The 14,459-nt window shown below is 39.1% G+C and overlaps 2 protein-coding genes across 3 annotated transcripts; one reads left to right on the forward strand and one right to left on the reverse strand.

Annotated features, from left to right (window-relative positions):
* Positions 1–33: 33 nt before the first annotated feature.
* LOC122995428 (F-box only protein 40-like) lies at positions 34–6,538 on the forward strand. Its single transcript, XM_044370654.1, has 7 exons — positions 34–93; positions 271–328; positions 573–1,757; positions 2,389–2,675; positions 3,247–3,378; positions 5,020–5,359; positions 5,958–6,538. The coding sequence occupies exons 2-7, from the start codon at positions 326–328 to the stop codon at positions 6,174–6,176; spliced, it is 2,166 nt and encodes a 721-aa protein (XP_044226589.1). The 5' UTR covers positions 34–93; positions 271–325; the 3' UTR covers positions 6,177–6,538.
* An 85-nt stretch (positions 6,539–6,623) lies between these two features.
* LOC122995429 (TLC domain-containing protein 2-like) lies at positions 6,624–14,381 on the reverse strand. Of its 2 annotated transcripts, none has more exons than XM_044370657.1 (7): positions 14,310–14,381; positions 14,071–14,187; positions 11,213–11,494; positions 11,036–11,118; positions 10,540–10,622; positions 8,356–8,561; positions 6,624–6,962 (listed from the first exon to the last, which is right to left on the reverse strand). In XM_044370657.1, exons 3-7 carry the CDS (start codon positions 11,389–11,391, stop codon positions 6,794–6,796), a joined length of 720 nt encoding a protein of 239 aa, XP_044226592.1. In that variant the 5' UTR covers positions 11,392–11,494; positions 14,071–14,187; positions 14,310–14,381; the 3' UTR covers positions 6,624–6,793. The 2 variants fall into 2 exon arrangements, with proteins under 2 accessions (XP_044226592.1, XP_044226590.1); XM_044370655.1 differs by having other exon boundaries at positions 14,297–14,381.
* Positions 14,382–14,459: the final 78 nt, after the last annotated feature.

Below are 14,459 nucleotides of genomic sequence, written 5' to 3' on the forward strand. Positions count from 1 at the left end.
ATTTATAACACAGACATAGCTCAGACACTTGGTCTTTAAAGCACAAGACAGAGTGCAAGGAGCGTGTTTCTCTCCTTCCCAGCTCATACAGCGGTAGGCTACAGTCTGTAATTCATTGTTCTCATTGACTCTATTGCCACAGGACTCTGCCGCTGGTATAGTGACATTGTCTGTTTACATGCAGTGTTTTTGGTTAAGTTTGTAGATGTGTTTTTTCAGGATGATTGTACTGTGTGACTTGGAGCTTTATAGTCTGTTCTCTGTTTACAGGACTGACTGAATTTACAGCTTCAGATAATAAAACTGGTTCCAGAGGATCTGAAGGATGGTATGATTGTATTGTACAACTGTAAGATCAAATTGTGTCTATACTGTATACAGTATGAGTGCTACTAATAAATATAGCTGACAACGCAGACAAAAACTTAATAACAACAAACAAATGTGTTTTAATACTCTATGATTTCACAAAATCTGAAGTTTAAAATCTAAAAAGGTGCTGATTTACATTTAGTGACTTTTCTTGACTCTTTTCCTTTATTTTCCTTTTTTTCCTCTCTTAACCCAATCAGAGTCATCGTTCTCGAGCCCCCAGGGTACGACAACATGTCCACTGTGACTCCTGCTACAGCCGGCGCTGCAGGGCTCGGGTGGAGGTCTCTGTGTGCTGTTCGGTCGTCCCCTGCCGCCTGCTCTGTGGAGCTGTCTTCCACCTGTGCAAAGAGGAGGATCACCTGCTGCTCTGCCCCAATGTCAGGGTGCCCTGCCTCAACGCTGAGTACGGCTGCCCGGTCCACCTGACCCGCTCCTCACAGGCAGCTCACCTCCAGGTGTGTCCAGCCAGCGTGGTGTGTTGCTCCATGGAGTGGAACCGCTGGCCAGCCAACGACGCCCATTCTTGTCCAAACACAGAGCTGCATGAAAACCTGCTCAAGGAAAAAGAGCAGGGGGGATGTCTAGATCTGGCCATGGCTCTAAAAGACCAGGACCACCTTTTTCACTCCATAAAGATGAAGAAACTGTTCCCTGAGCTGATACAGAGTGTGAAGGAGGAGGAGGAAGAAGAAGAGAGGAAAGAGAAGGAGAGGAAGAAGGAGAAGGAGAAGCAGAGAAAGGCTGCCTTGAAGAAAGAGGCAGAAGAGAGGGCAGCTGCAAAGGCAGCTAGTGGTCATACCTGGGTGTCGCCTAACACGTATAGCGTCAGCAGTCCTTATGTAAACAAGGATGAGGATGAGGATGAGGATGAGGTTGAGATTGAAGTTGAGCGGGAGCTAACCCAGGAGGAGAGAGAGGCTATTGCCAGGGGCTCTGGGGTGAACACTGAGCTGTTAGAAAACTATAACGCCTGGGAGCGCATGTTCACTATGGAGATGGGCGGCTGCAGGGAGGCCGGAGGAGCATCTGTGGCAGGCAGAGGCCAGAAACCAGCTAAAGGGAGGGGTAAAGGCCTGGGCACTCTGACGGAGGAAGATACAGAGACAGCAGATACCTGTATGGGTGCCACAGCATCAAACACCTGCCAACAGGTGAGCGGCGCATCAGCCAGCAATCTGAAGAGGAAGAAGAAGAATTTTGTGTACGGACATGTGGAACCAATGAAGATCATCACTGTTCGTACCTTTAAAATCCCATGCTCCTACTCTGCCAGGCAGGTCCGCATCCGCAACCCTAGTTACTACAAGAGAGTGAGCAAGGCTGTGGACACCAGCGACATAGGGGTGGCACCAGAGGAGATGCCATTCTGGGAGGAAGTTCAGGTGAGAGGAAGAAATTCATCCTCCCGTTGAAGTTGTTTTGGTTTTTTAATGTCATATCAGCTTATTTACAGTACTGGGTTTTCTTGACAAATTCACGATATTTCAAATGTGCAGAAATGATCAGTTGATTAATCAATTAAACAAGAAAGACAATACATTTTTTAAATCATTTTATCACTTGGGCCAATGTTCTGTTTACAATACCATAAAACAGAGATACGCAGCAAATCTTCACATCTGAGAGGCTGGAACAAGCAAATATTTTTTATTTTGGTCGAACAAAAGCCCCACTTGTTAATACTCTCTCACATTGTCCTTTATCCCACCCATATTAAGCAAGCGACCTCACATTGTGATCTAGGAATTGTGATAGGCTTTTTTCACATTTGATAGAGGTTAAACCAACAATTAAATTATAATTATTATTTGCAGCCCTATTTAAAATAAAACACCCCAATTTTCATTTGTATTAAGAAAAAGACTAAATTACTTGCTCAGATGGTTTCAGTATCATCTTGGTTGTTTAATATCTTCATGACTCCATGTTCACTGTTAATAATCACTTCATAAAGTTGAGCACAAACTGATATACTGAATAATTATCATATGATGCATTTGATTTGCTCCTCAGGCGTCTCTGCTGTGCTCCCTGGAGAAGGAGCAAAGGGGTCATCTTATCGCAGAGAGCATCTGCACTGATGGTCTGTTAATAGATGAAGGCACGCAGACCTACAGCTTCCTGTCTGCTCCTTTCCGGAGAGACACATCGCTGGCTGACCTAACTGATGGAAAACCGCTGGAGATGCACCTCCAGCTGCAGGTGGAGGGCGTCACAAGCCGACACCACAAGGCCAGCTCCGCCTTCACCTTCCTCTGTGGACACACCTTCCAGCGCAGAGAATATGCCAAACATTATAAGTGGGGTTTCTTTTTTCAGTCAGATTCTATTCTTTATAATTGCATATCAGTATTTTTAACATCTTACCTGCATGTTGTACCTGCTGAATGGGAGGTACAAATTCAAATTTAGTCCCTAAAATTCTACTTTCTGCAAAGTTTTCAGAAAATCAAATCAATCATGGGTCCTATAAAATGTTCAAATATCAATAATCATTTGTTTTTAAGATCATACTAGATCAAGACAGCCATAAAAATACAATCAAAGCCATTTAGATGATATTACATTTACAGGAAAGTTAAATCATTTAAGAAAAGTACAAAAAAGATATGTTTATATTATTATTGTTTTTTTTTTTAATTAGGTTGGAATTTATTAACACAATCTGAATTTTCCTAAAGCACTAAACTCCACCCATCTGGCATGGCAAGTGGATTAAAACAAATGCTACCAATTAAAACTACATCAGGTCACTATAGTATGCTCTTCTTGATGTTTGAATGATTATATTGGGCCAAACGAGCTAAAAAAAAGTTTCTATTTTTGATCAAAAAGTTTCTGATTCATCCATATACATGCTCTGTTATGCAGGAACATCCACAGTGACATCCAGATGTGTGTGAATGGATGGTTCGAGCAGAGATGCCCGCTGGCGTATCTGGGATGCACCTACAGCCAGAGGAGGTTCAAGCCCTCCACACATGAAGCCACCGTCACCTACAAGTGAGATAAAACTCATAGTTCATCTTTATTTATTTTGTGGTTCTTATGTGTATGGTTTTATGTTTCTTAGCAAGATAATATGGGTGGGATAAAGGAAAATATGAGAGTATAAACAAGTGGGGCTTCAGCTGTGAGAAAGGGACATTTGATGGATAATCAGAGGGCAGAAACAATCTCTGATGATACTGAGATATTGTCATAAAAGCCCCTATATGTGGAATTTGAAAAACTTTTGTGCCCCCTGTGGTCGGCAGCCCTGGGTCAGACTTACAATGACCTGACCTGAGGACATTAGGATTGTCTTATACAGTGGAAACTGCTTATAGTGATCACGTCTGTCCGAGTCAAATTGATCACTATACGCGGATGACTAACTCAATCATCCATCACTAGCAGCCATGACTGTTTCTGATTGTTTGGGTATACTATAATGAGGAACACCAAGTTCTGCTGCTGCATCTCGTTGGCTCTTTTTCAAGCAGTTTGTCATAATGTTAGAGGAGAATACGATTTTCATTGAGAGAAAATGATTTTCTTTTTCCCATCATGATTTCAGTGTGCACACAGCACCAACCTCAGGTAACCAGCCGGAGGCAGACGGGTTACTGCGAGGCATTAATGGTGCTGCAGCCGCTAAGTGCATATAACATGTGTATCATGGGAAGAAAGTAAAAAAACATGGAATTATTGTAATTTTAAATGTATGAAAAGACCCAAAATGAACACTGTAAGTGGACTATTTGATCACTATAAACAAATTATCTAAACAGCATTTGTATAGGAATGATCCTGTCTCGAGCTTTTTGATCCATATAAGCCGTTGATCACTGTAACCATGATCACTATAAGTAGTTTCCACAGTATTTCATACAAACTTATGAAAAACTTTAAAATATTAATAAGATGTAACAATCACTTCACACAATGCCTTTAAACCTGTAATAACTGAATCTTTTGGCCACTTGGAGCCAGAGGAAACAACACTGTCATACTGTATTATGACCATATAAAGTTAATATGGTGAACATGTTAGCAAACAGTCGTGTATTGAAGATCCAGCAGATATGGAGAAACATTAGCATTCATTTTGAGTTGTGTTTCTGGCCACCCAATGAATTTAAATTCAATGTTGACTCTCCTTTTATCTCTTTTTTTGCTCTCCATCAACCCCTGAAGGAAATATCTTTAGCTGCTAAATGTTGCACTATGTTCACCAGCTAGTCACTAACGTTGTCTGTATGCTGCTTGGTCACTACCAGCGACCCCTTTCACATTACACTTGGTCATGTGATTGTTTGTTGTTTCAAAAAATATAGATTATAGCAGCTTTAATTTTCTTTATCACTTTAAAATTGTATCCAGTAATCTACAACTTTTGATATTTGTCATTTTGTAAACAAAGCAGGGACTCTGCTCTGCATTACTGAGCTCTCAGAAGTGAAAACAGGTGGAGTGTCGAGAAACTGGCCTGACGGTGAAGCCTGGGCCTGAAATTAAAATTTAAAAGCCAATAAGTCTCAGCACCAGGCAAAGTAGCCTCATTATTGATTCCCTGGTATTAATCAACAAGCCCATTAAGCTCCTGCAGATAAATTGCAGTAATGCTCCTTTAAAGACAAAAAGTTTCAACTTTGCTTCCAGCGAGGACCTGGGCTGCTTTAGGCTGCATCCCAGCACACAGGTTTCTGTGAGTGATGACTCGCAACCATCCGGGAGCTCAACAGACACCTCCACCACCCGGAGGAGGAGAGGAGGTCGGGCAGGAGGAGGAGGGCTGGACGCTCTGAGCTCGCTACCCTATGAGGTGCTGTGCCACATGGCCAGTTTCCTGGACAGTCTGTCCCTGTCCCAGCTGGCTCTGGTGTCCCAGCTCATGAGGGAGGTTTGCTCCACGCTGCTGCAGGAGAGAGGGATGGTCACCCTCCAATGGGAGAGGAAGACCTACTCACACGGAGGAGCCAAGTGGAAGGTGAAGCAGAAGGTAAGCTAAGTACCACTGTGTCTGTCAGAAGAATTTATGAGTAATGAAAGTGGATCATTTACAGTTGATGAAATTAATATATTTGTACTGTCATCAACAACATCTGAGAGGTTTAAACCTGCAGTACTTCAGTGAGAATTAATATATATCAGAGGGTCAAAATGAAAGTGAGAATACAATACACTACTAAAAATCACACTAAAACGACATTAAAAATCACTGGGCTAAAATTTTACCCAGTTTGGGTCAATATAGCACTAACTGGGTTAACTTATCCCAATCTGTTATTTTGACCCTGTTACAGACAACAAGCATCAGCTAAAAACTGTCACAAATGTATTGTTTCTTCTACGAAACAATGTGCATATGACACTCAACAGAGTTATTAAGAATCAATAAATTCAAAAATAGTATATTATAACCAGCTTTAGTTTGTGTAAATAACCCAACAGTCAAATAAAAAATAACACTAAAACTGGGTCAAAACCCCTCGTCCGGCTTTCTGGGACATATTGACCCAGTATTGTGTTGATGTTGACTCTAGTGATTTTTAGTGTGTACAGTTTTCAGTTATGTCTCTCTCTCTCTGTGACTTCAGGTCTGGCAGTTCAGCACCTTGTTCTCTCCTGTGGACACTTGGTGCTTCCGAGATGATCCGTCCATGTCGGAGCACCTGAAGACGTGTCCCTACTATGAGAGAGAGTCCAGAACAGATCGGGTTCTCCTGCCGCGTATTAGAGAAGAAGTCAAAACCAACACACACTGCAAAGGTTCCACTCTGGTTACCATGTTCCAGCAGAGGAGGATCATGATGTAAAGGTCATAATATACAGAGAAAATATGTGTTTTCAGCCTGGATTTGAGACTCTCAACAGAACTTGCCTCCCTAATTTTTTTGTTAAATCAAGGAATAAGTATGAAGAGAATGCAAAAGACGTGATGGAGTATATGGAATAATAAGGCTGGAGACATACGAAGGAGCCAATCCTTTTAAAGCCTTATAAGTAATTTAGCTCTCGCTTGAATTGGTAGCCAATGCAAAGACATCAGGAAAGTTTTATGATCCAACTTCTTAGATCCTGTGAGGACTCTTTATTTCACAAAACAGTGAAGTAATGTTATTAACTGACAAGATGTTATTAAATGGCCAGTGTTAAATAAAAAAACCCAAATGTTTAACCCTGTAGATAACATTATCTTACACAGTTTATAGAAGGCCCTTATATTGGAGCTCAAAGCTGCTGGTGTGTGATTCTTTTTATGTCCAACCTTTGCCTCACAATCACCAAAAGATGAATAAATTGAGAGAATAAATCACAATGTTTGTCAGTCCTGGTCCTATGAGGTAGAAAACAGAATCAGTGGAGTCATATTTCACCAGTAGAAATACACCGCTGCCTCCCTCTAGTGGTCCCTGCTGGTGTTGTGTGTGTTTTAGAGGATGTCTGCTCTAACCAGTCTGTAGAGAAGCACCGTGTTCATGATGGAGATGAGGCTCAGACCTGCTGTCCCCATCAGCAGGGCGTAGCGAGGTATATGGTCACTGTGACCTGCCAGCCAGCGGATCATCCAACCCACTGTATAGACACGAAACACCGCAAACCTGCAGGAAAGACAGAAAGTCAGCCAAGTCTGCCAATATAAGATATAATATATAAAAGATCTCCATTTTCAGACATTTATTCCTGAAAAACACATCTTTTTTTTAAACTAAAATGCTTTTGTATAGGCTAAATAATGAAAGTAATAAAGTAGAATGCAGCAGTTGCCTGGCAACTTCACCATGACGACAAGACTCCAGAAGTCACTGCTAGCAAAAACATAGTGTTTCTCCCTGTTTCTAGTCTAGCAAAAACATAGTGTTTCTCCCTGTTTCTAGTCTATATGCTAAGCTAAGCTAATTAGGCGGATTTTGTCACTTTTGGACAGAGCCAGGCTAACTTTTCCCCTTGTTTCCAGTCTTTACGCTAATTAGGCGGATTTTGTCACTTTTGGACAGAGCCAGGCTAACTTTTCCCCTTGTTTCCAGTCTTTATGCTAAGCTAAGCTAATTAGTCGGATTTAGTCCCATTTCGAGAGAGCAAGGCTAACTGTTTCTCCTTGTTTCCAGTCTTTATGCTAAGCTAAGCTAATTGCCCTCCTGGCTCAAGCTTCATATTGAACATACATAACATATTAGTAGTATCAATCTAACTGCAACTAATGATTATTTTAATTATCGCTTAATTTGCTGATTATTTCCTCGATTAATGAATTAACCTAGTTTTTTGGTTTGAACAATGTCAAAAAATGATGAAAAACGTCAATCGTTGATCACAGTCAAAAATTCAACCTAAAATGTCTTGTTTTGTCCCAACCATCAGTTCACGACCCAAAGATATTCAACTTACTATAATGGAGGACTAAAGAAACCAGAAATTATTCACATTTAAGAAGCTGGAACCGAGAATTTTAGCATTTTTTTCTTAAAAATGAATCAAAAGTGATTAATCAATTATCAAAATACAAACAACATTTAAATATCATTGTAATATATAATTATAATGAATGTCTTCTGGATGAGCCAGCAGCTTATTTAGGCAGATTGAGGAAAGATTTATTAATTAATCATTGATTGATTGATGATTGATTGATTTTATGGATAGAGAAGACAATGAATCCAAGGGACAACATGTAAAAGTGAGAACACTTGTTTCAAACGTGGTCCCTGATGTAATAAAATCAGGACAGACAGTAACACATAACATAACATTAAAATCATGTCTTCGCCTCCATCATACATGACATGAACATACAATGTAACTCTCACATGTGAAGAGATGTTTCACCTAATAAATAACTACACATACATCATGTTCACATTTGAAATAGTATTATAGGAACTTTTATATGCTCACATATGAGGACCTTCTTGTCCAATAAACACTTTCACTGTGGATTTTTACATGTGACTTTTCTCAAACTTCCATTTGGAGAATAACTCCGTCGCCACCTACGTTCCCAGGTTGAGCCAGCTGGTCATGCGGTAGGTCACAGAGGGGCGAGGGGTTGTTATTTCAGTCCCCGGCCTGTTCCTCTTTCCTGACAGGAGGAGAAGCTGTCTGATATGAAGGAAAACAGAGTTGATCTCAACCAGCAGAGACACCACAGCGAAGCCCAAATAACGGCGGGACGTCACAGCCAAACTGAAGCACGAGAGCACCTGAGGGAAGAGTTCGAATGGAGGAATTAAAAATAAAACTTCCACACTGCACTTGAAACAAGCAAACCTTGAACTGTGATGAAACAGATCAGGATCAGGAAGTCTGGCCTCTATTCAATAAGATAAATGTTTTACTGCCTCTCCTGTCAAATCAACAACTGCATGTAGAGACTCATCAGCTCAGCTACAAGCAAACATTCACAAAAAGAACATGAAAACATGTCTTATATTTTACAATGCTGTGACCCTGAAGTCATACTGAGGCAGCGATGTGTTGCCCTGCCGGCAAGGTGAATGAGGTCATGACCTCTGCTGCCTCTCTGCAACATACAGAGTTCAACAAACAAACACCAGCAGAGGTGTTTTTTTTGTTGTTTTGGCAACTAAAACTACTTTGTTAAGTGGACCTTTGAACTTAGATTATTTAGCTGGCTTGGGAAAGAACATCTTCATGATGGACAAAACAAAATAATGTAAGCCAGAGTCTGGTCAAAGTGAGGCGCTTTGGAGCATCTTTTTAAACTTGCAGACTAAAATCTATAATCTGCTGCAACACATTGTCCATACTTGTATTGTTTTGGCTTTTCTTTGTTTTACATGAAGTGTGAGGTGTGAGATAATTCCAAAAAAGAGTAAAAACACTATTTACAGCACTATTCACAGAATTAGTCTACAGTTTAAGATACGATTTGTTCCCTGGTGATCTACAGTATTTCTTTAACATACGAGCATGCACAGCACAACACACTGCAACTTAAAATAACATACTAATAGACATAACTACGGAAGCTGAGAGCAGCCATGTTTTTTTAATGCTGTAACCTCGAGATCCCAAGTTAATTTACCTTGTTATCTTGAGAAAACAAAAGACCGATTTCTCGAGATAGTGAGACAATTTATCATGAGATTTATTACAGGTGGAGCTCATTCTCATTTGTTCATTTCTGTCTTCTCCTCTCCATGTCTGATAGTTCAACTATTTAGATCAAGCACAAGAAGCCTTAAGGACATGGGTTCAAATCTGTCACATGTTGGCTCTTACTCACTCTCTCCACCCCACTTTCCTTTCTCTCATTAAGTCTAATAAAATGAAAATGCTTGAAAGGTTTTGTTTTGTACTTCTCCTACATGAAACATCCCATCATATTAAAGCCAGGAGTTAATCAACCTGCCATTTGGCCGTGACACAAATGTCATTTATAAAGGTGCTGTTAATAATAATGGGTGCTCCTTGATCTGACATTTACAGCTTAAATCAGTTGCAATAGTTGTCATGACGCCATCTATGCATGCTGGCATGGTGGCATACTCCTGATCTCCGATAAACATTATGAGTAATAAGAGGAAACGACAAAGATGACTCGTGATAATGGGTTGATTATCTCCCTATCTTGAGATAACAAAGCTCATTTTCTGGATGTATTGAAATATTTAACTTGTGATCTCCAGATAACAGCATTTAAAAAAAAAAATTGCAAGCATGGCTCCTCTTGGCTTCCGTATATAATACAAGCAAATGAAGAAAACATCTTTTGACCACTTTGACAATACAGACCTCACTCAAAGAAAAAAAAAAGTGAAGTAATAAAACACAATTTGACAGCACATATGTATAAAAGATATGTGCAGGAAAATAGAGAAAATGAAAGTAAATACAGAACTGTTGCAAGTTTTACACAACAAAACAGAAGTTTCCAGGTGACGCTAAAAACTGACAAACACACACTAGTAATTATGTAATGAAAGGCTAATGCTAAATGTGGCCAGTATCTCCAATAATTTTGGACTAATAAATAAACTAATAAAATAATACATTTATTTATGCTGTGCATGTGTTGCAAAATTTGTGAATGTATTTCTCAATGTCATTGTATTTTTTATGCATGTTTTCTGAAGTTGCAGTGCGTTGAGCTCTCTCAGCCACTGTCCTGTGCACATGTGTAGCGCACAAACACACACAAGACGTAGAGTTTATTACCACAGAGTGGTGAAGAAGCACCTCCCAGGACCGTTTAAATGATTGATTCAAGACAAGGTCCAAGAAGTCATGGATGAAATAACCTGGAGGAGAAAGGATTTGAGGAAGCATGAATTTACACATGTACACATGAATATTCACACATGGATACACAAAACATCATGAAATGAAAGATATAATAATAGTGAAACACTGCTGAGATAAAATAAATTTCACTGGTTTGGTTAAAGTCTCTCAAACCCTTAATTATCTTGCAGGAATCAATTTTGGTGGAAGACATTTCCACACTTTTCTTTAGATGTATCAGTATATAATTTGGTGTTGTCAGCAAAGTGTTCTTTTGGAAGTCATTTGTTGTAAAAACCTTATAGATCCAAACTGTAAAGAAATTATTATTATTTCAATTTCACTATTTAAAATAAGGTGAAATTAAAAGGAAATCTGTCTGCTGATCCCATGTCATTCCATGTGATTTTTCTGTGCATGTTGGTGTCACCTGAAGACACAGCTACAAGGCTGTGGGAGAGTAAGGAGTGAGAGGAGATCAGGTCCTCCACCATCCGGGGTTCAAGGTAGAAACTGCATGGTGAGAAGGAGACCACGGGGAGAGTAAAGATGATATGAAGTGAAAATAAATTACAGTTCCAGCCCTGATTACTGTGTCTTTACGTACCATAAAACAGCCCACGCTCCTGTCAGCGAGCTGTGCACTAAAGACGTGCTGATATTCCTCCACTTCCAGGCTTTCTGGCGTGCCGGCTCTGGTGTTGGCAGGGATCTGACAATCGTGTTTAGCAGTTTAAAAGAGCACGTGGATCCTCCAATGACCAGAAGTGTTGACCTCAAATCCATGACTAGATCTATCACAGAGGCTGGTGTCCTGAATTCACTTCAAATCCCATATGCTGCTGCGTTCAGTGCACATTTCAGCCGGGAGAGAGTCAGCTGAAATATTCTTTGAGAGGGAAAAAGAAACTCTCTTTAACATGCTGTATAATATCTGCAATCCCTGCCCTCTAACACACATACACCTCCACTCACGTGTGGTGATAAACTAATCACTGATAACAGGTGAAGGGGTCTCAGCCACATGTTGACATGACTTGACATAACAGCATAATTGATCCTAGGCAAAAAAAATCCACACATTGTTTTCTGTATGTTACAAATGTTGTTTTCAAACTAAGGGGTCAATGTTTGTTGTCATTGTCATTCTGGTATACATGTTGGAGAAGGAATCCTACTCTAGTTGATGTCTTGAACTCGTTTCTATCTGAGGGTTGCTTGCTGGCCTCTGGGGTTAGCTAGAGATATCTTTGTCTTAAGCCTGCTGTTTTAGAGACTGTGTGGACCATGAGGTACCTAGACAAGTTGAAGGATGCCCATGTTTGAAGTTATTGATTGACCATGAGGTCTCTGTTAGATCATATGACCTTACTTGTCAGTTTGTGGAAGTGTCCATTTAGGAGACCTGACTGTTTTTAGTTTTGCTTCTGGAGAGATATGAAGCTGTCTGGTTTGGGTTCACAATCTTTAGAGAAAGGGTCAGCTGAACAACATGCTTTCTCTCCAAAAGTACAAGATGATTATATTTTTGTTTTGTGTTTTTGTGTTTGGATATTTGTATAATTGTTATTGATGGTGTGATGGCTTGTACAGTGTCTTCAACTGCTTCAACAAGTAACAATGTTTAATGCTTTCTTTATGTCTCTGTGTGGTTCTTGAGCAACGCTGAAAAAATTTCCACAACAACAACGACTGGAAAACAAAGCAATAGGATTAACAATGATGATTAAGCCTGAAAATTAAATTTAAAAAAAATAATGGAAACAAAAAGAAAAGAAAAGAAAAAAATATTAAAACCAAGAGTCTACAGTTGTGCTTTGAGCTAATTGCTAACATCAGAGTTTTTAGCAGCTTGCTGACTGACACAAATCATAAAGTACAACTGAGGATGATGAGAATGTCCTTCGTTTTGCAGGTATTTAACCCAAGTAGTGGTACAAATCAAAATGTTGAGCTGATGATGTTGCTATATGAGAAGTTATTATTCATAATTAAGAATTACTAAAAATATTCACAGTTTAATCCTGAGGAGGACTTGAACGGTTGTAGCAAATTTCTTGACAATCCATCCAATAGTTGTTGAGATATTTCGTTCGATAAATGGACAAAGAACATTAATTAATTAAACTAAAAGCACACATGAATGTTAAAAACTGACAGTAAACATTTATTTATTTTTTGTGGTGCTTGTGGAAATGTTTTACTTTGATGAAGATCAGTGACTGTTGAAATATTTCACGGCAACAGTGGAAAACTACTTTTTGTGGGAGCAAGAAATCAGTGTTGATTCTATTTTTTTACCTTGATGTTTTTCTTCCTGAACACATTACAACATCTCAGACATGACAACATGAAATCTTCATTTACTATCATCCAGCAATTCATCTGCATTTTACCTTTTACTTCTGAACTGATATAATAATTAATAGCAATTAATAATATAATTAATAATATAATTATCGAGTGTTTGAATATCAGCGTGTTATTTAACATGTTGGAGTAGAGTAAATTTCTGTCAAAGCCCCAATTAAACCAACTTATTTACTTTGGTTACAACTGTTTACAGTTTTTCATGATTCCTGTTGTTCTCCAGAGTTTGTCAGTGCTGGATTGTTCTCCATCACAGGAAGAGCAAGAGAAAACCTGAATTTGCTGGTTAATAGCCTGATAATAGGACTAATAACCATCAAGAGGTCAAGAAGACTTCTTTATGTGCCCAGATTTTTGTCCTGTTGTTACACGTTCTGTTATGATTCACTGTGTGTTTGGAAAACGTAATAAAACCTTTAAATTAAAACGTAAATAAATTAAGGTAACACTTAACAGGATGTTTCTCGTAATTATGTATTTTGGTATAAATTCTGAATCAGTTATTAAAGTTAGATGTGTTGCATTTAAAAGCAGCTGTTGATTTCCAGATGTATTTATCTTGACAAGACTTCTATTTAAACCCAAATGAACATTCATTTATTGTTGAATGTTTAAGTGTTTAAGTGTTTAAGTGTTGAATGGTATGGTACGGTACGGTACGGTACGGTACAGTATGGTACGGTATATGGTTGCATGTAGATATTTTTCTTTTTTTTTCTTTTTTGCATTTTCAGCTGACCTGCTAAAAAAGTCTCTATGTGAAAATAGCATTCAATTGGCTCTAATTATTTGTAGGTGTAGCAACTCAACACTGTCTCTGTTTCCTGTAATTAGCTTCATTACATCATCATCATCTTCAAGTAGCCACATCTTAATATAAATTTTTTATGTCAGTTCCTTTCAAGGAAGTAAAAAGAAACTATGGCACATGAAATAAAGCTGAATCAATAAAGTCAAGGTTTTTTTTTATAACTTAATAAGTGAATCATTTTGTTCTTTTTAGATAAATCTTTGACTTCCTTGCATTTTAAAGCCTTGTGGGACAGTTGTGAATCTTGAAGCTTGAAACAATATACACTAAATGAGTGATAATACCTCCTTTGTCGCCTGCTGTCCATTCAGTGTCGGCGGCTGCTGCCTCGTCAGCCTTTCTCTATAGCTAGTGCTGTTGTGAAACACAAAGGACCATCGCCTTTCTCTGGAACAACGGGCCTGAACATGAGCAGAGACATTTCCCAAACTGTTCACTCACCGGAGTCCCAAAACTAACTTTTTTTTCTTCAACTGGTGATCAGTTTTTTTTTTTTTTTTTTTATCAAACCCAAATCATCAACTTTTCACAGCCTCCCAGGATCAAGGGATGAGGGTTGGAGATGAAGTTGTTGCCGTGGAAACGGACTCTTATCCCATCATCCAGCTGAGGAGAAGAGAGCAAACTGTGAGCACGGACAGCGGATCATCTGACTAACATTTCATGTTTCTGG

Source organism: Thunnus albacares, chromosome 13, assembly GCF_914725855.1.
Source record: "Thunnus albacares chromosome 13, fThuAlb1.1, whole genome shotgun sequence".
In the NCBI taxonomy this organism is placed as follows: Eukaryota; Metazoa; Chordata; class Actinopteri; order Scombriformes; family Scombridae; genus Thunnus; species Thunnus albacares.